General features: G+C 39.6%; 3 protein-coding genes across 4 annotated transcripts; 1 reads left to right on the forward strand and 2 right to left on the reverse strand.

Moving 5' to 3' along the window:
- Positions 1-194: 194 nt before the first annotated feature.
- LOC141799945 (transcriptional regulator QRICH1-like) lies at positions 195-7,675 on the reverse strand. Its single transcript, XM_074682374.1, has 12 exons — positions 7,464-7,675; positions 6,394-6,683; positions 6,217-6,309; positions 5,855-5,995; positions 4,985-5,758; positions 4,706-4,883; positions 4,400-4,554; positions 4,201-4,315; positions 3,629-3,737; positions 3,349-3,497; positions 3,147-3,237; positions 195-1,527 (listed from the first exon to the last, which is right to left on the reverse strand). Exons 2-12 carry the CDS (start codon positions 6,646-6,648, stop codon positions 1,341-1,343), a joined length of 2,247 nt encoding a protein of 748 aa, XP_074538475.1. The 5' UTR covers positions 6,649-6,683; positions 7,464-7,675; the 3' UTR covers positions 195-1,340.
- A 1,100-nt stretch (positions 7,676-8,775) lies between these two features.
- Positions 8,776-14,743, reverse strand: qars1 (glutaminyl-tRNA synthetase 1). Its single transcript, XM_074682471.1, has 23 exons — positions 14,537-14,743; positions 14,005-14,155; positions 13,613-13,722; positions 13,450-13,525; positions 13,290-13,354; positions 13,107-13,160; positions 12,736-12,799; positions 12,553-12,627; positions 12,360-12,445; positions 12,193-12,279; positions 12,017-12,116; positions 11,860-11,938; positions 11,534-11,773; positions 11,341-11,433; positions 11,114-11,251; positions 10,856-10,943; positions 10,630-10,776; positions 10,397-10,498; positions 10,220-10,312; positions 9,852-9,979; positions 9,696-9,762; positions 9,484-9,609; positions 8,776-9,343 (listed from the first exon to the last, which is right to left on the reverse strand). Exons 1-23 carry the CDS (start codon positions 14,645-14,647, stop codon positions 9,293-9,295), a joined length of 2,331 nt encoding a protein of 776 aa, XP_074538572.1. The 5' UTR covers positions 14,648-14,743; the 3' UTR covers positions 8,776-9,292.
- Positions 14,744-14,895: 152 nt separating this feature from the next.
- Positions 14,896-17,747, forward strand: ogg1 (8-oxoguanine DNA glycosylase). 2 transcript variants are annotated; one of them, XM_074681637.1, is made up of 7 exons: positions 14,896-15,398; positions 15,495-15,862; positions 15,952-16,131; positions 16,631-16,809; positions 16,898-17,045; positions 17,129-17,178; positions 17,266-17,747. In XM_074681637.1, exons 1-7 carry the CDS (start codon positions 15,289-15,291, stop codon positions 17,452-17,454), a joined length of 1,224 nt encoding a protein of 407 aa, XP_074537738.1. In that variant the 5' UTR covers positions 14,896-15,288; the 3' UTR covers positions 17,455-17,747. The 2 variants fall into 2 exon arrangements, with proteins under 2 accessions (XP_074537738.1, XP_074537739.1); XM_074681638.1 differs by lacking the exon at positions 17,129-17,178 and having other exon boundaries at positions 17,266-17,419.
- The last annotated feature ends 4,130 nt before the right edge of the window (positions 17,748-21,877 follow it).

Consider the following 21,877-nt stretch of genomic DNA (forward strand, 5'->3'; position numbering starts at 1 on the left):
CCACAGCAAGTTTGATACAGAGGGAGCACGCAAGCACATCAGCCCCATTTAAATGACAACACCTCTTCCATAATCTAAAGTGTCTGTGTATGGATAAATTAGTCTGTTTGCATAAATTGTTTTGGACTTTTTTGGCCTGATGAAATGATGAGATGACTTTTATTCAGGTTTTCTGAAAAACTCATTGTGCATCATTCTATATCACAATGCAGGCTATTGCTACGCAATGGCATAAGTGCAGAAATGCTAGAAAGGCAGACACATGGTATAGTGGCTGTACAAAAAAGGTCATGTTTCAAAAACACACAGGCACTGCCATTCTCCTTAGATGACTGAAACCTATTACAGTACATGAAGGAGCTATGAGTATTATACATTATAGAACATTAAGGGCTAACCCACTTTTAAGAGTCTTTCTTCTGTTGTGTAATAAACATGTATGATACATAGATCCCTCGTTTGGGTGGGGTTGAGTTGGTGATGGTTAGAAGAAATAGCGGTGGTTCCAGCAGCAGTGACCATCCTGCGTCCTTCCTCTGCCATGTCTCCACCATGTGGCGAGTGATAGTGGCTGCATGTCGAGTGACCACTCTATATTGCAATAAAGTCTGTGTCCTGATGTGGTTTAATGCTGCTGAGCTAGTCCAAGACGGAGCAGCATTCACAAACAAAGCAGGTCATCCCCAGAGTTTTTTTTGTGATTTCTGCTCAAGACAGACTGAGAGTGATGTACAAAGAAAAAAGGAGAAACTCACACAAGTTGAAAATGAGCTTATAGCCAAATTCTGGCTATAAAAACGAGTCCTAATACCACTGAGGTATTCACTCCAAGACTTTACAGTGAGAAAAGGCAGATGTGGGAAAGAAGAGCAGTGTCTAGGAAAAGCAGCATAGCATAGGCCAACCCCAGTGAAAATATATAAGAAATATATTACAGATTAAAACAAAACAAGTAAGAAAATTAACACTTGCTGCAGACTATTGGTGAAGAGAACCAACAGTTAAAATAACATTTAAATTAGAGTTCAGGTCCGTTAAAAAAAAAAAAAAACATTAGACACTACATCCTTTGGCCAAACAAAGAGGAAAACATAACTGTGGTAACGTTTGACGGACTGCATCAATAAGACAAACAAATATCTGTATTGGTCGTGTGCGTATGTACAGTCCATGTGTAAGATATGCTGACACATACTGAATATAAACATATACATGCCACCCTTAAAGACCACAGGAGGGTGAGATAGAATAGAAAACTACTGATAATGAGCAATCAAAGGCTGGGTGAAGAGAAAGACGAAGAAGAAGAAAAGTCCATTCATTGTTCTCCTCCAGTCCAACTAGTGTACGCCCTCCGACATGTTCATGGCTTCCTGGATTTCGCGAACAACAAGGATGCGGGCGAGCATCTGTTCCAGCTGTTCCTTTGGGATGGGCTGAGTGGAGTACCAGATGGGGCTGTTCGGAGCCACCACAGGCTCAGGAGTCAGGTAGAAGGTGTCATTGCGACCTTTAGCGCTCTGCGGACTAAAAGAGGAACAGAGAAGAGTGAGTGCATTAACAGGCAGCACTTATTCACCAGGTTATTCATAGATACAGGTCTGGCCAATCTTTAGCTAATAAAATAATAAACCATTAGTGCTGTGACCAGAGAGGCAAGCTGTAAACCACCCGTCCCCCTGACATCAGTGACATGTTATCTTCACATCAGGTAAACAAAAGACAACCTTCAGGCATTTCAAATTAAACAGTTACTGCTAGTCCACCCAGAAGGTCAAATTATGAACTTAGTTACGAAGTGATAGTCCCTGGCATCTTTTTGGCTAAACTTTATACAAATACTGCACAGGACACTCCTTCTGTTGATTGTTTGTGTGGCAGTCGCATCTGCACCTGCTGCTAGTTGAGGGTACGAGTGGCATCTATCTCGACGTGATTCTATGTTTTCATTTTACCACTATGCTCAGTCTTTGATTTTTTTTTCTATTTCTAAATCTCACAGCACAACACTTGTTTTTCCAGCATCTGTTGCCAATGTTTGTTTGTACTTTTGGGCTATTTGATGCAGTTAGCATTCTTTTTCTGGTATTTAATGTGTTACTCAAACAATTTTTACTCTGTATAACAAACAGGGACAAGGAAAAAATGCCAAAGAAGACTGTGGATCAAGAATAATATGCTGATTGTTTTTTCCTGGCATTATTTAATGCATGCCATGTCACCAAAATGATTGAGTTGTCTTTCTGTCAAGCTTAAAGTCCTGAACTCTTGGTGTTTTTGTGAACAAGTTTATAAACAAAGAGATGCAGTATGACCTCATATTGAACAAGTGGGTTATGGTGATCCTTACAAATTAAACTGATCTTATACACCTCCGAAAGGTCTGACAGCCAGCAATTGTTGCTTTTTGCTCTGAGACCTAAAGTTCAGAACCCTTTAATGGTTGTTTAAGTTTAAAAAAAGATTTTATTGTTTCACAGGTATTGTTCAATAATTTTCAATAAAATAAGATTGGAACATTGAAGGTATATGCCGTCAGTTATAAAAAATAAAAATCCGTATCGGCAGGTCAGGCTTTTAAAGATCAGTGATCGACCAGAAAAATTTGACGTACACTTCTGTTTCCAAAGAGCTGTTAACAGTGAAGGACGCTCGCAGCAAGGGCGGAATAAGTCACTTGCCTTTATTCTTGGGTAAATTTCTATGTTGTAAGAAACAAAAGTATTCACTGCTTTCTAGTGGAAAGTGAGGAGAGTTATTATACAGAATCCATGTTTCTGTCAGTTGCCTAGCAACAGTGTTCTGACAAGTTTAAACCCACTTGAGCACTGAGTGCAGCCTGTATTTCAGAGCCAATGTCAATAACAGGAACGCAAGAGTTTTAATAAAAAAAGGAGGAAGCAGAGGCAGAGGCACTCCTTATCCTTGCCTTAAATGAAAGAGTTGGCTATCATAGAAAACACATCTGTGGTTGTAAAATGACCTGCTATAAAAATATCATTTGGTAGTTTTTAAAAATCCAATCATTTTTTTCCTTATATATGAAGACAGACAAGCTAAGGGCACGAAACACATTTCACATCAGGATCCTTGAGATAAACCTATTCACTGCAGTCCTTGGATTTCTAGTTACAGCTTATAATTACCATTTGAAGAGGTAGAAATCGTAGAGTTTGATTGGGCATCGCAGTGGGTTCTCTGGGTCCTCCAGCTGCTCCAAATACATGTCATCAGTGACTGAACAAAGTGGAAAAAAATAAATAAATAAACACAGAAATAAAGAATTGTTTTTAATCTCTTAAACTGGGTTAGTTCTCATGACACAAATCGAGTTATGTGACCTCTAACCTTTCTGTCCAATAAACCTCTCTGTTGACTTCAGGTATCTGATGCTGGTGCTCTTGTCTTTGGGGTTGTTAGGACTCTTCCTGGTGTGTCTCAACACTTTTGAAAAGGCCACTTTTAGATGCTGCTCCACTGTCCTCAGCTGAAAGTACCTGTTAAAAAGAAATAAATGATAAGCATGAACAAATAAGGATCAGAACAAATCTGTCCAGGAACATAATTGTAAGTTTTGTGGCAATGTCAATTAGCTGTGAAAGAAAATCATTAAATTAGTGAAACTTACTTTGTGTTAAAAAACATTAAAGTTGTAAGCAGTGTAGAGGGAGAGTGTGCTCCCAGCTGTTTACATTCCCACAGCATCTCCTCCGTCACGTGGCTGGGAATTATGTAACCTGGCAAAAATGTAAAGAAAAGACTGTAAAAAACCTGACAGTTTAAAAATTTGACAAGTGTCACACATAAGCAAAAAGAAACATCACTGAAGACACAAAACCCATGGTTAAAATCTAGGCAACAGAGTGCACATGAATAACACTAAACCTTCAAAATAAACTAAAGGTCTTTATAATTGACAAATGCAGAATCATGGGGCTACATCATAAATGTAAACTTATTCAAAAGAATTCAGATAATTTAGAAGATATGTATTTTTCTTCACTTTTTTGCAAGGAAGAATCAAGCTTCATCAGCCACAATCAAAACCAGTGCAAGGAAGATGAGTTTTTTTTATTTCAAGACTGTTGTGGTGCAGGTAAATTTAATCATAAGATCAGCTGAGGATTGAGCAAAAAGTCAACTCTGATCACGGAAAAACATCTTTAATCTGAGTTTGGTAAAACAGCTTTTTTCCCTCACCTAATGGATGTACAGATGGTCTCCATGTATCTAGGATCTGGTGCAGACTGTGAGCAAAGCGTGTGTAGTACTGATCCGAGAAAACATCGTCCACACGACCATTATCAAACAAATACTGCAGAAAAAGATACAAGATTAAACTTTTCAAAAAATGGTTCAACATTGAAACTGTGAACATAGTGTGCATGTTTGAACATACTTTTTGTATGCACAGAAATACGTAGTAAAGGACGTCAGCCTCATACGATTCCCCTTCCAGCCCTCGAGCTTCTGTGGTCATCAAAGACAGACCCATACAGAGCTCAGCTACAGCACAGGATACCAAGTCCTCCTGGAAACGCAATGCCTGTCGTCCTGAGACACACACACACACACACACACACGCACAGACAATCAATATAGTACATTAGAGGATAAAGCAGAGCACAAAATTGACAATACAGGCATGTGTATGAAATATAAAATAGGATTCAACTCTATACAAAATATTTTGACTTTCACTTACGGCCAATTGGGGCCAATTTATTTCTGTCTGATTTGTCCATCTCTTCATTTTTCCGCTGAGCCCAAAGCCTCCACACATCCAGCCCCTCCTCTGGCTTCAGAGTAGCAGGAAGCAGCAGCTCCTGAACCTGTACTTGCTGCTGCCCATGACCATCTACCTCTGTTACAACTGCCTGACCCTGCCACACAGAAACGAACAGTTATCGCATGCAAAAAAGACAAGATATATACTATGTGCAATAAAAAGAACCACAACAAAAGGTAACACATGTGTAATTACCTGTAGCTGTTGTCCATCCTGCCCTGTCAGGCCCTGTGTGTGCAGCACCTGCTGCTGTGGATCCCAGATAAGAGACTGCGTGGCATTAGAATAGCCCTGTACTGCCACTGGGATGTGAATGTTTCCGTTCATCAGCTGGGCAGGGAAAAGTGTGTTTGCAGCCAATGTGTGCACCACTTCCTCCTGTCCCCCCATTCCTCCAGAGCTCGTTATGCTGGAAACAGCCTGTGCCGTTTGACTCTGGCTGGCAGGGATTTTCAGCTTGTCATTTTCAATGGTGACTTGTGTTGGCATTGTTGTCATTGTTGTAGTGTTTGCCCCTGTTACTTGCACTGTGCCATAAGCCTCCTGGGGGATAGCAATATGCGTGACCTGCTCGCGACCTCCAGAACCAGCAGGAGCAGAGTACACAGGGATTGTCCAGGTTTCCCCTGTGGGACTGGTGATGGTGCCTGTAGCACTGTAAAGGTGGGAGCTGTCCACAGTCAGGAGGTCTGGCCGCAGAGACACGTAACTTTGCTGCTGACCCTGACCCTGAGGGATGGCCAGGACTGTAGCCACCTGCTGACCAGGCAGAGCGTAGGACACAGTAATGGGCATGTCAACCTTACGCTTTTTGGCTGGCTGAAGGACACCTGCTCCCTGTGATGTGGCAACAGTTCCCAGTATTCTCCTCTCAGTGTTGTCCTGCTGCTGGGTAGGAGAGAGAGCACCAACTGTCTGGATCTGGATCTGTTGTCCTCCCGCAACAGCTGCCACCAACTGGGCTTGCAGCTACAACAAAGAAGGAGATAAAAACTATTATATCAATTCAAAACCCTGTCTGACATCAGAGTTGGACATCTGCCATGATTTTGTTCAGATGTGCACCTGTTGCTGCTGTTCCTCTGTTAGTTCCCCGGGCTGAATAAGCTGTGCAGTTGTCACACCTTGAAGCTGCTGATGGGAGCCAGAGGGTACTTGCAGGACCTGACCCAGCATCTGACCCTGCTGCTGGCCCTGGATCTGCACCTGAATGTAGGGATGATGGTCAGAGTATTATTTTAGCATTGGCAGCTCTAAATAAAAAACGTTGGCGTCTCATTGTCTCATGAGACAAAGTCATCATTTTTTAAAAATATTTTTAAAGAACATTTCTCAAGAGTTTGAAATACTGGGGAAAAAACAGTTCTAAATAAATTGAGCACAAAGTTGATTAAACACACATTGCACAGGAATAATAAAGTAATAACCTGCACAATCTGTTGCTCTGTAGCTTGTTGTACAGACTGCTGCTGAGATACCTCCTGAATCTGTTGCTGCTGTGGCTGGACCTGCACCTGCACCTGCATCAGAAAACAATATCCATTTCAGAGCTTTATATTGTGGAGAAAACGGCTGCTTTAACTATATATATTGCATTGACTCACCGGACAAGCCAGTTCCAACAGTGACCCTGCAACCTCAGTGCTGTCAGTGTATATGCAGTTAGCCTCTTGCTGATAGACCATTGTTGTGGTGGTAGTTGTAGTATCTCCACTTTGCTGGCTGAACTCCTGCAGGGCATCAGGACCCTTGCTGGCCAGGGACTCAAGGAACTCTTTCATGCGATGCTGGGGGATGCTGCGAGCTTTCTGCCTCACAAGCTCCTCATAAGAGCCTGTACCATCCAGGGAGTTATTCATTGCTGCCGACAGGGTTGTCTTCCTTAAAAAGAGATCTGAATCAGAAAAAAGTTGTATTCACATTTGTTAGAAATTGGTAAATGTCTTACAATCCCTGCAGAAACAATAACAAATGACCGAGGATCGCATGCCAAAGCACAACCAAAGTATATATGATGGGTTCTAATGAGGCAAGAGGGGATACAGTGATGGGCTGGTGCCTGTTTCAACGTTTGCTTTTAATAAACAGAGCCGCATATTACTGCCCAGTGGTAAAACAGAGACATGGTAATAGGAAAGGGTTAATTCTATCTGAGTACGAGCAGGGACAAAAGCGCGGCTTCTTTCCAAATCCGAAGCCGAACTCAAAGCTGCGATAAAAACTGCTGCAGACTGAAATTATTCAAGTTTTACACATCAGCCAAGTTGCGATTATGTGCGTGGGGCAATCGTACCATTAAAGCTAATCTTTCAGCTGATTACACAACAAGCTAGGTTAGCCAGGTATACGGCTAGCTAGCCGCGTGTTGTTTGCAAATAGGACTCAATACAGTTTTCTTAACACTGTATCAACGCGTTCATGTGTAGGTAATACACTGTAAAAGATGTGGTTTGTGGTTACATAGAAAGCAATACAGACTGGTTGACATCCCTGTAAATGATAGGCATAAACACACAATTTTTTTTGTTATTTTAAAGGCTAGCTGGCTAACACTAACAGGCGCGATAGCTACTGCTCTTCATAAACGGGCCGAAGCTCAAGCAGCCCACGAGCGTTTTTCAGCCCTAGAAATGGCGTCTGTCTTTCAACGAGCGGGAATTTAAACGTTACTAACCGTTCTGTGTGGTTGGTTTAATCTGTATTTTGCGTTGTTTTCTCGAAATGCCGAGCTTGTAGTTTTTCTTTTTCTTAACCACTCATATTTCGCTAGGCGCCATCTTACAACAGAACACCCAGACCAATAAGCGGGCTGCTTGTAACTCTTTCATCTTGTCGCGATGTTTCCTTAAAGTGATATCGCGATACCTGGCGCTTGCTAAGTAGTCATTTAAAGGCGTCACATGCAAGCTGAATAACCGACAAGTAGAAATAGATGCCAGTCCACCTTAAAACACAGTTTTGCCAGGCAGACGCTCCTAGTGGTTCACTGGCTTCTGAATCCTTTAAGGTGGTCCTCTAGAGATGCTTTCAGTGTCAAGCTTGTGCCCTGGAGGTTCCAGGCAGTTAAGAGTAAATTCCCACGCACAATATTTCAGCGTGGTTTGCATTTCTTTCACTGCTTTCTGTTTGAAAGAGATTTTTTTGGTAAATACAGTCTATGTTTTGGACAAATAATCTGCTTGATTGGTTATTTCCACTTTTGTTTTTTTTTACAGGGTAAACTTAAGGAAGACACATCTCACACTTTGGATTGTATTTTATTTTTGTTTTTACTTGCTGCATTGGGAATACATTATTTTATTTTATTTTATTTTTTATTCATTCTATATTTTATTTATTTATTTAATGTAATTTTATTTTTTTATTTTTTTTACTTTAGTTATTTATTTTATTTATTTTATTTTTTTTTGAAGGGGGGGGGGGGGGGGGGGGGGGTACTTGCTCCATTTGTAATGCATTATTTTCTGTCTTGATTTCTGTGTAAATAAACTTTATTTGTTTGGGAACTAGCCAATATGTCAGAGGATTTGGAAATAAATATTTAACCATGATAACTTCACTATCAGAATTAACTTCAAGATTTAAGCTTGTTGCAACAAACAAATAAGGCTGTTTTCTTTATTTAAAAGTTTCTGTGGTAGAGGCAAACAGCCCTTCTTCCATGCTTCATGCTTTGCATGTTGTCAACATTTTCCTTGTTGAAAAAGTGATTGATAACATCACTGCCATATAAGCTCATCATGTGCAGTAAAATGTGTTTCTATTCAAAATAACTTAGCAATATGAGTTTTCTGAGTTTTTACTTCTTTTAGTCACACTACAGAAAGGAAATAGCCTTCTGTTTTAACACTATTTATCTGCTGCCTCTACTCGATGTGTCCCCTTGTGAAGGATTGATACTGCATTGAGCCAACATATCAGTATTTATACCATCCAATATTGATAATAACATAAAAGTCTAACAAACCACTAGAAGAAAACATGTATCTTGTGAACAGAGACACATCAATGATTTTATTTTATTCATCTGTATCTCCTGTCAAAGGGACAGAGGATTGGCAGTGACTCACCACCTTTGTAAGAAAGTCACAAATGGCATTTGAAAGCAGCTCCTCTGTGTAACGTCAGCCGAGAGTCTGTTAAATTAACATACAGGAGATCCTTGTCAAGCAAAGAAATCCAAAATTGCATACATTCATCAAAGAAAAATACTGTAGGTTAATGTAGATAGAGCTCTTGTATAATAAAAGAATTTTACATTGACTGACCAACCCTGAGATTGAGAAAGTGATACTTTAAAAAAGAAACAAAACTGACATCTTTATTCTTCTTTTTCAGTAAGACCAATGTATACAAAATGTTATTCTTACAGTATCTAGTTCAACTCAATCTCAAATTTAGTAGTCCGGCTGCTTGCTGAAATTACACATTCAGTGATGTTAACCATTTGGACATGTATCTGTGGGCTCATGGGAAGCAGAAGTGTGGCTTGATCTTAGTTCATTAGATCTTCCCAGGGTCCTCTTTGAGGGTGACTGTCCTGTTGAAGACAAGCTGAGGAGACAAAGATATAAAATGGCATTTAACACTCACATTATATAAACTTATTAGTTTTTGAAGGAGTAGCTACACAAGCTCAAAGTGGAACAAAGAAGACAACATGCAATTCATGGGGTCCCTTCATTGTTATCTACCTTCTCTGAAGTGCTGTCGGGGTCCAGTGAGAAGTATCCAACTCTCTCAAACTGGAATTTGTCAAAAACTTTTGCTCCTTTGACTGAGGTATCCACTAAGGCACTGCTGATGGTCTGCAGGGAATTCTGAATGACAGAAACAACACCTCACATATTAAAACATGTCAGTTAATCCAAACAGGCTTTTTTATCTGTGCTGCAGAGTTACTCACAGGATTTATGTCACTCAGGAAACCATTGGGCACTTCGGAGGGATCCTCTGGGTTTTTGTGCAGGAATCTTCAAAAGCAAGAAGAAGATTTTGTAAAGAACCTTTTTTTCTACACTGATGAAAGTTGTGAAGGAGTTGAGTGAATTCTGTGACTTACAGTCTGTCATAGAGACGCACTTCACACACCAGCGGCTGGCTGACCCAGTGGATGAAGGCCTTTGGTTTCTCTGCAGCCTCAGAACTGCTGCACGTCACCTCCAGTTCCACGACTTTACCCTGAGCGTCCTGAGAGACAGTGGTCATTAGAAAGATATGTATTAAGGACACTGACCCACTGGTATTTAAAATAATATTTCTCAGAAGCTTCAACAGCGTTACAGACTTTGAAAGAAACATGCTAGCTGTTAAATATCACCTGCTTATTAGCCTATGACGCTACCTGCCCTGCCCAGTTTAGAGCTACATCAAGCACGTAAAAACCAAACTAAATCTGGTCTGAGCACACTTTAAAACACTCAGTCTTACCTTGATGACTTTCTGGACAGAGATGACATATCCAGCATGTCTGAGACCTACAGGCTGATCTGGGGTCAGACGCTTGTAGCCCTTTTCCATCACCTGCAAAATTAACATCTGTCTGTAAACAGTTTCTGTACCATGGGAACTTTTCTTTTCTCATGGTTGTCTGTTTCTCTTTCTTACCTCTCTAAAGTCGCTCTGTTCGATGAATATCGTCTTTGAGAGAGGAACCGTGTGACAGCCCTTTGTCTCATTGGCAGGGAAGTCTGGTACCCGTACTTCTGACTGTGACAAAGCAGGAAGATAAAAGGAAGTTTCAGCACTCATGACATTCATTATGATGGAGAAGACAAAATGAATAATATATGACAAATCCTCAAAGATGGAATAATTTTGAGATGTTAGTTCAAACAAACCTTTGCATTTTCAGGAAGGTTGGTTATGGTGACTTTAAGAGGTTCCAGCACAGCCATGGCTCTGGGTGCCGTTTCATTCAACACATCCCTCACACATGCCTCCAGGAGATGGGGCTCTGTTGTTGTTTGAGACACAGTGACTCCAACCTAGCACCAAACATAACTTATTAGAAGATCACAGAATCATCTGTGTACCAGTAATCATCCTTTAATCCTATATGCATACCCGTGCACAAAAGTTGTTGATGGCCTCTGGTGGAAAACCTCTTCTCCTCAGTGCGGTTAAGGTGAAGAGTCGAGGGTCATCCCAGTCTCTGTCGATACAGCAGAATTAATTTGCTGTTCACTTATGGTTCCCAGGTGTTGTTAATGCAATCAGTGGTAAAGCTTTGTGTGGTTTTAGAAAGTAGGGAAAGAAAAGCTGCTCCAGTGACAATCTTCACAAATAAAAAAGAGCCATGAAAAAGAAGAAATGGTATTTTACCTGACAACACCAGTCTCGACCAGTTTTATTATTTTTCTCTTGGACACAACAGTGTAGGTGAGGTTCAGACGCCCATATTCCCACTGAACAGGGCAGTACACATCCAAAGAGTTACACAGCCAGAAATATGACGACCGCCTGTAAGAGACAAAAGAAACCCAGGTAAGAAGGTCAACTTTTACACAAGTTTGTGATCCGATAGTAACTTTAAAAGGATTTATGCTCACCTGGCCTGGAACTCTTTGGTACAAAGCGAGTGTGTGATGTTTTCAATAGAGTCGCACAGACAGTGGGTGTAGTCATACGTTGGGTAGATGCACCTGCAAAAGACAAGTCCAAACAAAATTTGTTGCAGAATTATGATGATTCAAATGACACGAACAAATTAGAGATAAAGTAAAACAGTTCAGGTGTCTGTACCATTCATCTCCTGTCCGATGATGAGGCGTGTATTTGATTCTGTATGCCACAGGGTCCATCTTCCCATCCTCCATGACCATCTTCATCCTGAGTGTCACCTCTCCCTCAGCAAACATGCCCTTCTTCATCCTCTCAAACAACACCAGAGACTCCTCAACAGGCCTGTCCCTCCATGGTGATGGAGGAACGTTGTGGCCCTTCAGCTCCTCACCCCTCTGGTGGCAAACATACGCATGACCCCTGATGGATGAAAGCAACATGATCAAATATGAGCACACACTGCTTCAAGAGATGGACAAAGCAAAAGTGTAGAGTTCCCATTTTACCTGCGAATCAGATCCACCGCTAGATCGTAGAGTTGCTGAAAGTTGTCTGATGCATGTGTGACAGCATACGGTTTGTAGCCTGGGTAAAATATCAACATTGTCAAGAGACTGTCTTCATGAATGTTAATGAACGTTAAGTCATTTAAGTGAAACTTACCGAGCCATTCAACCATGTCTTTGATAGCAGTAAAGTACTTTTCTTCCTCTTTCTCTGGATTCGTGTCATCATACCTCAAGAAACAAATTCCATTGTTTGCCTGCAGGGTGAGATGAAGTTTGTAAAACCAATGTCTAGACAAGAAGAGGAAGAATAAAAGACAGGAAGACTTGTACCTTAGCATAACCAAAATTGAAGTTGATAGCTTTTGCATGTCCGATGTGAAGGATACCATTGGGCTCAGGAGGAAAACGGGTTCGGATCTATAGGAGTTGTAAAGGAAAAGCTTTAGTGTACCTTATTTATTCGAATGAACAGGTTTCTTACAAATGAAACACTTTACCTGTCCACCAGTGATCTCCAGGTGCTTTTTGAGCAAGTTCATTGTATTTGGTGTGACCACATAGCCCTCTGTTTTATAGTTCTCTCCTGCAAGGCAAGAATAAATGAGAACCTGAGTTAGCTTAAAAGCATATAAATAAAGGAACAACAGGCAGAAATGAGTATGTATTGTTTCATTTATGTTTCCTTCTCACCTGGTTTGTGGAACTTCAATGACTCGCCTCGAAGCTGCTCCATCAGCGACATTCCCTCCCCTGTCATCGCCTCACCTTAACAACCATCAAAGAGCAAATAAAGTTCAACAACCAACAGACCACTGGATACACATGTGAACAAAAACAATTCACTGTACTCTTTTTTTTTTTTAAGCTGCTTACCATTCACCGCCACCTCCTCTTTCTTCACCTTTGAGTCGTTCTCTGTAGCTTTAACTTTCTGGGGCTGTAATATAGTTAAAAATTGATCAGTGGTTTGATCTCAGCACATGCACAACAGGGATTAAAGGGCCAGTAAACATGTTTCTAGTAAAGTTAACTATAGAAAAACATATCTTACAACAGAGATCTGGAAAGGTACATAAAAAAACTTGCATGGATCAACTTTTAAAGCTCATCAAATATCTGTTTTTCTTTTTTCTTAATCTTTTTTTTTTTTTTTTTTTTTTAGAAAAAGACTTGTTCTTGACAGGGTGGTATAAGAAAATGAATGAGTGTGTTTGTATTATTTCAGATTATGGAAGGTTCCCTACCTTAGGTTTCTTCTCCAGATCTGCCTCTGTCTTGGGTCCCAAGAGGTGAAGGACCTTTGAAAAAAAAGACAAACTTTGTATTAATATCTTGTATAACTGTTTTGAAAAGAATATCAGATGTAAATATAGAATCATATTGAGTCTTATTCCACCTCAAAACGTATTTTCTTTTTAAAAACACACCTGCATGTCCACCTCATTTTTGATGACCTTTCCATCTGCCCATTTCAGAGCAGCACGTGCCTCTCCTGTTACAGAAACAAAAGCTCAGTGTGACATTCTGTCTTTCTATTTGGCTTCATTGGGTCCCACAATTTCCCATGAATTAAGTACGACATCATACCCATAAGCAACCCCATGTTGAAGCGGTATCTCTCTTTTAGCAGCTGTTCCTTGTGCTTCTTGATCACCTTCTCCACCTGTAAAAATTCAAAAACCACTGATCAAACCACTCACACCAGCTTGTAAAATGCATACTTCTTAGAAATGTTAGATCATGCACTTACTGCATCCTCGATCTGCTCTGGTGTGATGACCACGCCCACTCCACATGCTTCTTCGAACTCTTTTTGATTGATTGGGTCCTGAGGGTGGCTCTTCACAAACTCCAGTGCCGCTGCAAAAAGACAGACTGTTGTTAGCTTTCAGAAAAATTTCAAGTCTTCATACTTGACCATTTTTTATGCTCCATAGTCTTATAATATCTCATTAAACTTTGTGAAACCCTGACTTTGTTGCCATGCTAAAGAATATGAACATAGCTGAATAAAGATAATGCAGTTACCATTTTTTACGTGTTGATAAAACTGTGAAAAATATTACACACAAAAACAAATGTGGCAGCAATTGCTGTGGTTAGTTTAATTCAGGTTGCAACATTTCAAATGTGTAGAAATACCTGCAAGTTGCAACTCGGTGCAGATTTTGGACTGAGCTATGTTGTCTGACAGGAAGGCCAGGCGCTTGATGTCTTTCAGGCGAGATGCCATACTGTACAACAAAGTGCCCATAGATTTGTCCACTTCTGATGCTCCACGGACATTTTGGGCCTATTGAAATAGAAAAGAGGACAAACAGGGTTTGTTAGATTCCAGATCAAGAGTAGAAATGAGCAACAGGGCTACTCCCAAGCAAGGAGGACTTGTGATGTTTGACCATTATGTGAATCCCGATATCCATCAACAATTCACAGTCTTAAGAGTTGAATGACAAAAACAAGTTTGGAAATTTCAAAAAGTAAAGTATTTTAACACTGTCACAACTGCTTAAAAGTAAAACGTATGAAAAAGGCAAGATGTACGGGTTTCGTTCTCTTAGCTGGAAGTGAAGGTGAAGGTGAATACAACGAGTGAGCCTAAAAAAGTGGACGTCTGTCATAATTCACAGCTGTCCACTGTGGCAGTTGAGTTTCCTCATGCACCGGATCTTACCTGTACAATAGCGTCCTTTAGCGCAGAACTCAACGCTTCATTTTTAAGAGTTTCTTTCGCTTTCTGTTCACTTAACCCAATGGAAGTAAAAAGTGCCAACGTATCTGCCATTTTTCCACCTTATTAACCGGCTAACTCTGAGCCACCCCGACACGCCACCACCGCGCACGATTTCAGTTCTCGGAGAAAGAGCGGTGGACGACTTCCTGTAAGCTCAGGAAAATAAATTCTGACCAATGGGAAAACTCAGTCAGTGAAAGAATCAACCAATCGTAGCTACGTATGGTTGAAGTTACCGCCTACTGCAAGAGAGACAGCCAATTATCTGCTGTGTTGACATCACGGAGGGGTTACCCGGAAATCGGGTAATATTGCGTCAGACGAACATTTAACTCATAAAGGATAGTTGTGAAATTATTGAAATATTCACTATTTTTTAATTCTAGTCACCGTAATGACTTCAGATGTGACAAATGAAAGTTGTTAGTATCTTTTATTCCCAACTGGGGCAACATATCTACGTGGGGTACGTTTTTGTTGTCTAGTGAAGGCTAACTGAAAAGCTATGAGTTTTTGAGGGGCCACAATGAATTGTGCACCGAAACGGATGCTCTCACCATGTGCTTCCACTAAAGATTGCCGTTTTTAAAACGTGATTGAAATACGGCGATTTCAAAAGAGCCAAGCCAGCAGTGAGATTTTCTTTCGTTTGGTTTGTTGATAGACAGGTAGCAGCTAGCATTAACACAGGTATGGCAAAACATGCAGTGATGTCATCTGGGGCCAAACTCTGGAGATCTCTGTCCTGTGCGAGATCAGAGCTACGCCTGGATCTTACCCTTGCCTGTGGACAAACTTTCCGGTAAGTTGGCCTAACTCAAGGGGCATTTACATGCTTTATGTTAGACATGCCAAAAGATACTTGCATTGTTAGTGTTTTTTACATATAAACCCACAGGTGGAGAGAAACTGCAGAAGGCTACTGGACCGGAGTTATGGGAGGGCAAGTTTGGACCTTGACTCAAACAGATGACACTATTTGGTACCACTGTTATCAAAACCAAGACAACCGGGGTACAGCTGGAAGTGACAGGAAGAGAAAAGCTGGTGTCCACCTGCAGATGATAAACAAATTTGAGGACAGATCTGAAGAAGCTTTGATAAAGGAAGAGCAGGAGGTAACATCAGTAACTTTACAGCAAAACACTGAGGAAGATGAGAAGAAGCTCAGAGATTATTTCCAGCTGAATGTAAAGCTGGGGGACCTGTACAAAGAATGGGGGGCAGCAGACCCCCACTTTAAGCGCATTGCTGACATTTTCACAGGTAACAGTATTTGTTTTTGCTCACAGAATTGAAGGGCAACATTTTCTTTGAGATATGTGCTTTTATTTTAATGTTTGGTTTCCACTCAGGTGTGAGGATGCTGCGCCAGGACCCTACAGAGTGCCTTTTTTCCTTCATATGCACCTCAAACAACCACATTTCCCGAATCCAGGGTATGGTAGAGAGGCTGTGTCAGACTTTGGGCACCCCATTATGCAAACTGGATGAAATCTCTTACTACAACTTTCCTACCCTGTCTTCACTTGCAGGTACAAATTTTTTTCACCCCACAAATTAACAACATATTTTTCCAATCTTTTAAAAATATTGGCACCATCTCTAAGTGTTAAAATCTGAATGAAGTCTGTGGGGTCTAGGTAATATAAGTTATCCATTCATTATTTGCTTTTTGCTTGATTCAGTGAGCTTAAACAATGAAATAAGAAAATATGTCTTCACAATAGTTTTTTCCATATCTCACTTGTGTGTGAGTAGCACAGATTATTTTGCTTACTCAAATATGTTATTATTATGTCTCTTGTTTATTTTCCAGCAGCTGAAGATGCCTTGTACCTTTATAAAAACTATTTTAAAGAAAATTGTAATTGAAACCCATTAAAAATAAAAATTAAAAAAGCATTGAGTTAAGCAACAAAAATCACATTTGTGCTCTTTCTTGTAGCTGATGATACTGTAGGGTTTTTTTTTGAAGCACAACAGGCCTTCACATTGTCATTGTAACTGTGTTTTCTTCTTTATTTCTGTCAGACAGTAGTGTAGAGGCATGTCTCAGGGACCTTGGTTTTGGATACAGAGCTCGTTTCCTTCAGCAGAGTGCTAAACAGATTATGGACACCCACGGACTCCACTGGCTTGACGGTTTGCGTAATGTCCCTTATTTGCAAGCCCGAGCAGCTCTGCAAACTCTTCCTGGTGTGGGCACTAAGGTATTGTAGATAAAGGAACCTACATGTATTTTATTTAAATTTAAAAGAAGTTAATTGTTGAAAAAAAGAATTGTGCCTCATCCCATAGGTTGCAGACTGTGTATGTCTGATGTCCCTCGACAAGACGGAGGCTGTGCCCATAGACACACACGTATGGCAGATTGCCAAACGCGACTACAACTTTTCTACTGGACATTGTCAAAAGAGCATCACAGATAAACTTCACAGAGATATTGGTAAGTATTATTTTACCTACACTGTACACAAAATACTGGTTTCTTCAGTTATTGACACATGTTTTCAATATGTCTCTACACAGGAGACTTTTTTAGAAAACTCTGGGGACCTTATGCTGGCTGGGCACACTCGGTGAGAAATCATTTATTACCTGTCTTCAAGTTGTTGGCATGTCTGTTACAGTCTACTGTAACCACAAAGTGTCTATATCTGTTTTAGGTTTTGTTTTGTGCTGACCTCAAGAAGTTCCAAAAACTCAAAGAAACACCACAACTGAAGGAAGAGGAAAACTGTGAAGAAGTTAAGAGAGTAGTATGTAAGAAAGCAAAGATCAAGACAGAGACAAATGGGACTCTGAAGAAGGCAGGAACCAAGTCAGCATGCAAGAAAGCAAAGATGTCCGTCTAGAATGTGAGAGTGACACGAGGTAAACACACTGTATACTGACACAAAAAAAACACAAAAATGTGAGTTGCATATACTTTTTATGAGTTTACAAATGCTGCACACTGAAATTTTTTAAACAATGAAATAAAAAAACTTTTCAGCTGTGTTTTGTGCCCTTTTAGCTTTAGCTTTTCTTTCCAGCCATCTTGGTAATAACATAACGGGTGCTACAAAAGCCTCTAGGTGGCAGTATGTGTTGAAAGTTAGTGCTCTGCAGAATATCATGAGTAACATGGCCTTTCATATAAGCCTGCCCTTAATACATTTAAAAGAAAAAAAAACATCACTGTTTCTCTGGGTGAATACTTTCTGTCATGGCTCTTGGCTACTGTTACACCATGTACCAACACGTCATCTGCTCAAGTCTGAATAGGTCATAGAAAGCCACTATGGTGTGTTCTTTTTTAGTGCTCACACTGGATTGAAATAGTATATGTGTATGTTGTATCATACACACACTGTTTGGCTGCATGGCTGTGAAGTGCCATAGTGTCTGTATGTTTATCTATAGGCATTAGTTGGCTGTGTCAGCTGTTCTTTTTATAGCAGGGATTGCAGTTATCTGCTGTCACTTCTTGGGGCAAGCATGACTGTCTCTGGTGACAACTTGGACATGTCTCTCTGGGCTTTGAACTATGGCCGTCTCTTTATGGAAGTGACTGAGCAGTATTTGTGTCCTTTATTTTAAGGTATATGGAATGAGTCTGTCTAAACTAAGACAAACGCTTTACAACATTAACAATATTACGTTGAATGTATAATTTTATATGTTGGCATAAGAGAGCAGGTGCATGTACATGAATGTTTTTTGTATCTGTATGAGTTGATATGTGCATGCCTTACATCCATGGACCTTGTTTATCCGTGAAACTGTGTGCAGCCATGCGTCTTAATGAATATGTGAGTCAGCTTTCATCCCCACTCCAGTAAAGCTGGACAGACGCTGAGGCCCAGCTTCAGGGCAGAGTCACAGTGAAGAAGAAAACAGAGAAAAAGTAGATCAGAGAGCACAGGAATAACAATTTTTTTAAAAGATAGGGAGGGATGAAAGTATGCTGGAGGTAGGAATGGTAATTTTAACATTGTATACACGCATGTTGACACACAAAGGCTAAAGCTGCACTACAGCGGCTTGTATATTATATAAGAGATGGGTCTCAGCTTGTGTGATAGCCTGGGGAATTCAATTAGAGCAAGGGTCTGCATGCAGCTCTGGAGCATCGCACAGCTCTTTGAGTCCTTTGCAGTGGCTCCTTGTAGCTTTAAAAAATATCATTGAAATTAAGAATTTTTATTTTCTTGCAGAGGGTATTGATAATTCAAGACATTGACACTAAATCAAATCATGCATTAACATTTTGTTGAACTAAACATGCATCACATCTTGCGATAAAGCCTGCCACTGCTCTACCTAACCTCCATCAACAGCCCATCAACCTTCCATAGACCTCTGGCTAGCCGCAAGGTTTACACCCCTGGTTAGATAACCAAATCTAAAAAAGACAAATCTGGAAGTAAATACAGATTTAAATCTTGTGTTGATGAACTAATTTAACTGCCAATGTGCCCACTTAATGTACATGCTTAGTATGTGACAAGACATTAGCTAAAAATTAAAAATACATTGAGCCACATCATCGATATATGCAATTGAGTTAAAGTGATATTTCAATGTTTCAATTAATTAAATATCTTTTTTTGTAATTTATTTATGCTAATTGTAGAGTTTTCAGATTTTTCAAGTTTTGAAATTTCAAAATTTGGAAAAAAAAACGCAAAAAAAAAAATCACATTTTGAAATTGCCAAAACTTGCAAAAATTACAAAAATATATATGAATAAGGATACATTTTCAATATTTTTAAGAATTTTCAAAATAAAGCACAAATTCAAAATAAACAATTTAAAAATTATTGAATTTTATATAAAATTATATTTATCTTTTTAATTTTTGCAAATTCAAAATTGTTGCTCAGATCTATCAATTTCATTTTTTAAACAAAAATCTGGCAATTTTTTTTAATTTAAAATTTTGAAGTTTTATAAATATTTGAAATTGTCTTTTTATATTTGCAATTTTTTAGATTTAAAATTTCTTCTCAAAGTTTTTGCATTTTTGATTTAATTTTTTTTTTTTTTTAAGTTTTGAAAATTCATTAAAATAAAAGATCCAGACATCACACGCACATTTTTTAAATTCCCAAACCTTTTCAATTAGATAATTATTCACCCGATCTTTACTATGCATACAATTTTATAGTGTTAATTGTCAAAATAAAGAAGTTTATGTCACTCTGGAATGACTTTACTCTAAGTGTGCTGAGGCAATGTGGCTCCTTTGAAAGTAAAGCTCGCAGACCCCTGGTTAAGAGGGTTCTCATTGTGTCTGCTTTCTCCCAAGAGAGCTAGGTTACCTCCTTCAGGCAACAGGGGGCAGCACTTATGGAGCCCTTCGTGAGAGAAGGGTCTGCTTTTAATTCCTGATTTGCAGCAGGAAGATTGAATTAGTTTGTTTCTGAGTGACATGATGTGAGAAAAGATTTTTCTGAAGGAGAAAGATATGGGGGGAAATACTATTAAGTGTACACTGTCAAGCAGAAAAACTCTTTTATCTTATCTTTTAACTTATGGTTATCTGTCATTATATACATCTCGTAGAAATCATTATAAAATATTGTATCATTGAACCTGTTTTTGGCTACTTCAGTTAATTTGGTAAAAGATAATCTCTACCCAGTTACAATTTCAGGTTGTTCTCTTTTACATCCAATTGCAATCCAAAACAACAGGTACAACAACTAGTTATATATGAAATCTATCCTTATTTTGTCTACTAATAGGATAGAATGACAACATCATTGATTCATCTGTTAGAATACATCCAGTAAGAAGCATCTCAAAGAAACATTAATGCAAAACGGCTGTGTTGATTTGATTAGATTTCTCAGGTGTACTTAAAGTTGTGGAAACTAAGTGAATTTATACAGACAGATACTCAAAGTGTGCAAAGAGAACCACATGTGATTAAAATACACTCAACTAAGATACTGGATAAAAAGTAACCAAATCCCCAGTTGAAGTTAATTGTATCAGTCAAGTTCATAAAAAGTTCTGCATATCTATTTCTCCTACGTGAACACCTCAAAAATGATCTCTACACTTGAATCCAAACTCTGTCAGCGACTTAAAATGATGGATGATATTATTCTTGAGTTGAGGAGATGTATTATATAACAGTGTTTCATACAATTCCAAAGATGGGTAAAATTCAAAGAAACTTATGTTGATACACTTTAGATGTGGTGAAACCCGAAGCTGCAGCAGGCGGTTGAGGGGGAGCTGAGGGATGGGGTAAGGCAGGCGGTCCCCACATAGAGGTCTGTCTTTGGGGCCCAGAGTCGGGGAGATTATTCTGTGGTGTCTAGACAACTTTAGGGTGCAGGAGGAAAGCCACAAAGAGACAGTCTGAGAGCAACAGAGCTGGCTGGGGGAACTTAGATCTTAAGCTTTTCCGGCTCTTATCTGTGTGGATAATGGAGCATATGAAAGTCTTGGCTGTTCTTAATGAAAGAGGCTTATTAAGTTGAAGAAAATGAACACTTTCTACCATCTGATAGGACCCCTCCATCCATGATTGGGTGGCTGGGATTAAGGTTCAGTGCCTCATAGATTGGGAGAAAGAACCTCTTCCGTCTGTGCCGAGTTGGATTTCATGGCCACTACCAGGATCAATTCAAATGACTAAGTGGAATGTATAAACCACATTCCTGTGCATTCCTGGACTAAGATGGTATAGAAACACTATCCACAGGATATACGGGTGTGGAAGAGAATGATGCAGGGGATGTCGGTGTCAGCGTAGCTAACTCCCTCCTTTTTAAGTATTTGCTCAATTGGCAATCTATAAATACTGCTACCCCTTTAAATTATTTAAAGCTGGCTAAAAATTCCCCCATATGAAGCAAGAGCTGTCAGTCAGAGGCAGTGTGTAAGTGCAAGTTATGCTGCTTCGGTGGGACAGCTTGTGTCCATATTGCCAGTGGAGAAGATTAACAGTAATTATTTCCAAATGAGAAATTTTGCACAATCATTTTTTTAAGGACAGCATGGAAACGGTAGGTTGCCTTCATGTTCAATTTGTTAATTCTTTTTTTCTACCCCACTGGAGTTTCTATTCGTCTTTTTAACCTCCTTACAAATGTAATTAACTCCTCTGCAGCAGAAAGAATCATTACAGCTTTTTAAATTATAAATAAATTTAAATATTTTAGATCACCTGATGAAAATCCTTCTAATGTTCCCCGCATTACAATAATCTTATCACAGCAATGACATAACTGCATAGCATTCATTTCATCAACACTGGGTGTAAACATAAAAAGTAA

This window comes from Halichoeres trimaculatus, unplaced genomic scaffold (genome assembly GCF_033239565.1).
Source record: "Halichoeres trimaculatus isolate MK-OKI-2021-1 unplaced genomic scaffold, fHalTri1.1 fHalTri1_scaffold_11, whole genome shotgun sequence".
Classification (NCBI taxonomy): domain Eukaryota; kingdom Metazoa; phylum Chordata; class Actinopteri; order Labriformes; family Labridae; genus Halichoeres; species Halichoeres trimaculatus.

Excerpts from the sequence above, each read along its gene's own strand:
- LOC141799945 (XM_074682374.1), bottom strand. The coding sequence starts at position 6,648 with ATGAATAACTCCCTGGATGGTACAGGCTCTTATGAGGAGCTTGTGAGG. Across the intron at positions 6,310-6,393 it reads TGTTGGAACTGGCTTGTCCG|GTGCAGGTGCAGGTCCAGCC; the intron begins GTGAGTCAATGC and ends TTTCTGATGCAG. Across the intron at positions 4,316-4,399 it reads TATTTCTGTGCATACAAAAA|TATTTGTTTGATAATGGTCG; the intron begins GTATGTTCAAAC and ends CTTTTTCTGCAG.
- qars1 (XM_074682471.1), bottom strand. The coding sequence starts at position 14,647 with ATGGCAGATACGTTGGCACTTTTTACTTCCATTGGGTTAAGTGAACAG. Across the intron at positions 13,526-13,612 it reads CAGAGCAGATCGAGGATGCA|GTGGAGAAGGTGATCAAGAA; the intron begins GTAAGTGCATGA and ends GAATTTTTACAG. Across the intron at positions 10,499-10,629 it reads ACCTTCCTGAAAATGCAAAG|TCAGAAGTACGGGTACCAGA; the intron begins GTTTGTTTGAAC and ends GCTTTGTCACAG.
- ogg1 (XM_074681637.1), top strand. The coding sequence starts at position 15,289 with ATGGCAAAACATGCAGTGATGTCATCTGGGGCCAAACTCTGGAGATCT. Across the intron at positions 15,399-15,494 it reads GCCTGTGGACAAACTTTCCG|GTGGAGAGAAACTGCAGAAG; the intron begins GTAAGTTGGCCT and ends ATAAACCCACAG. Across the intron at positions 16,810-16,897 it reads TTCCTGGTGTGGGCACTAAG|GTTGCAGACTGTGTATGTCT; the intron begins GTATTGTAGATA and ends CTCATCCCATAG.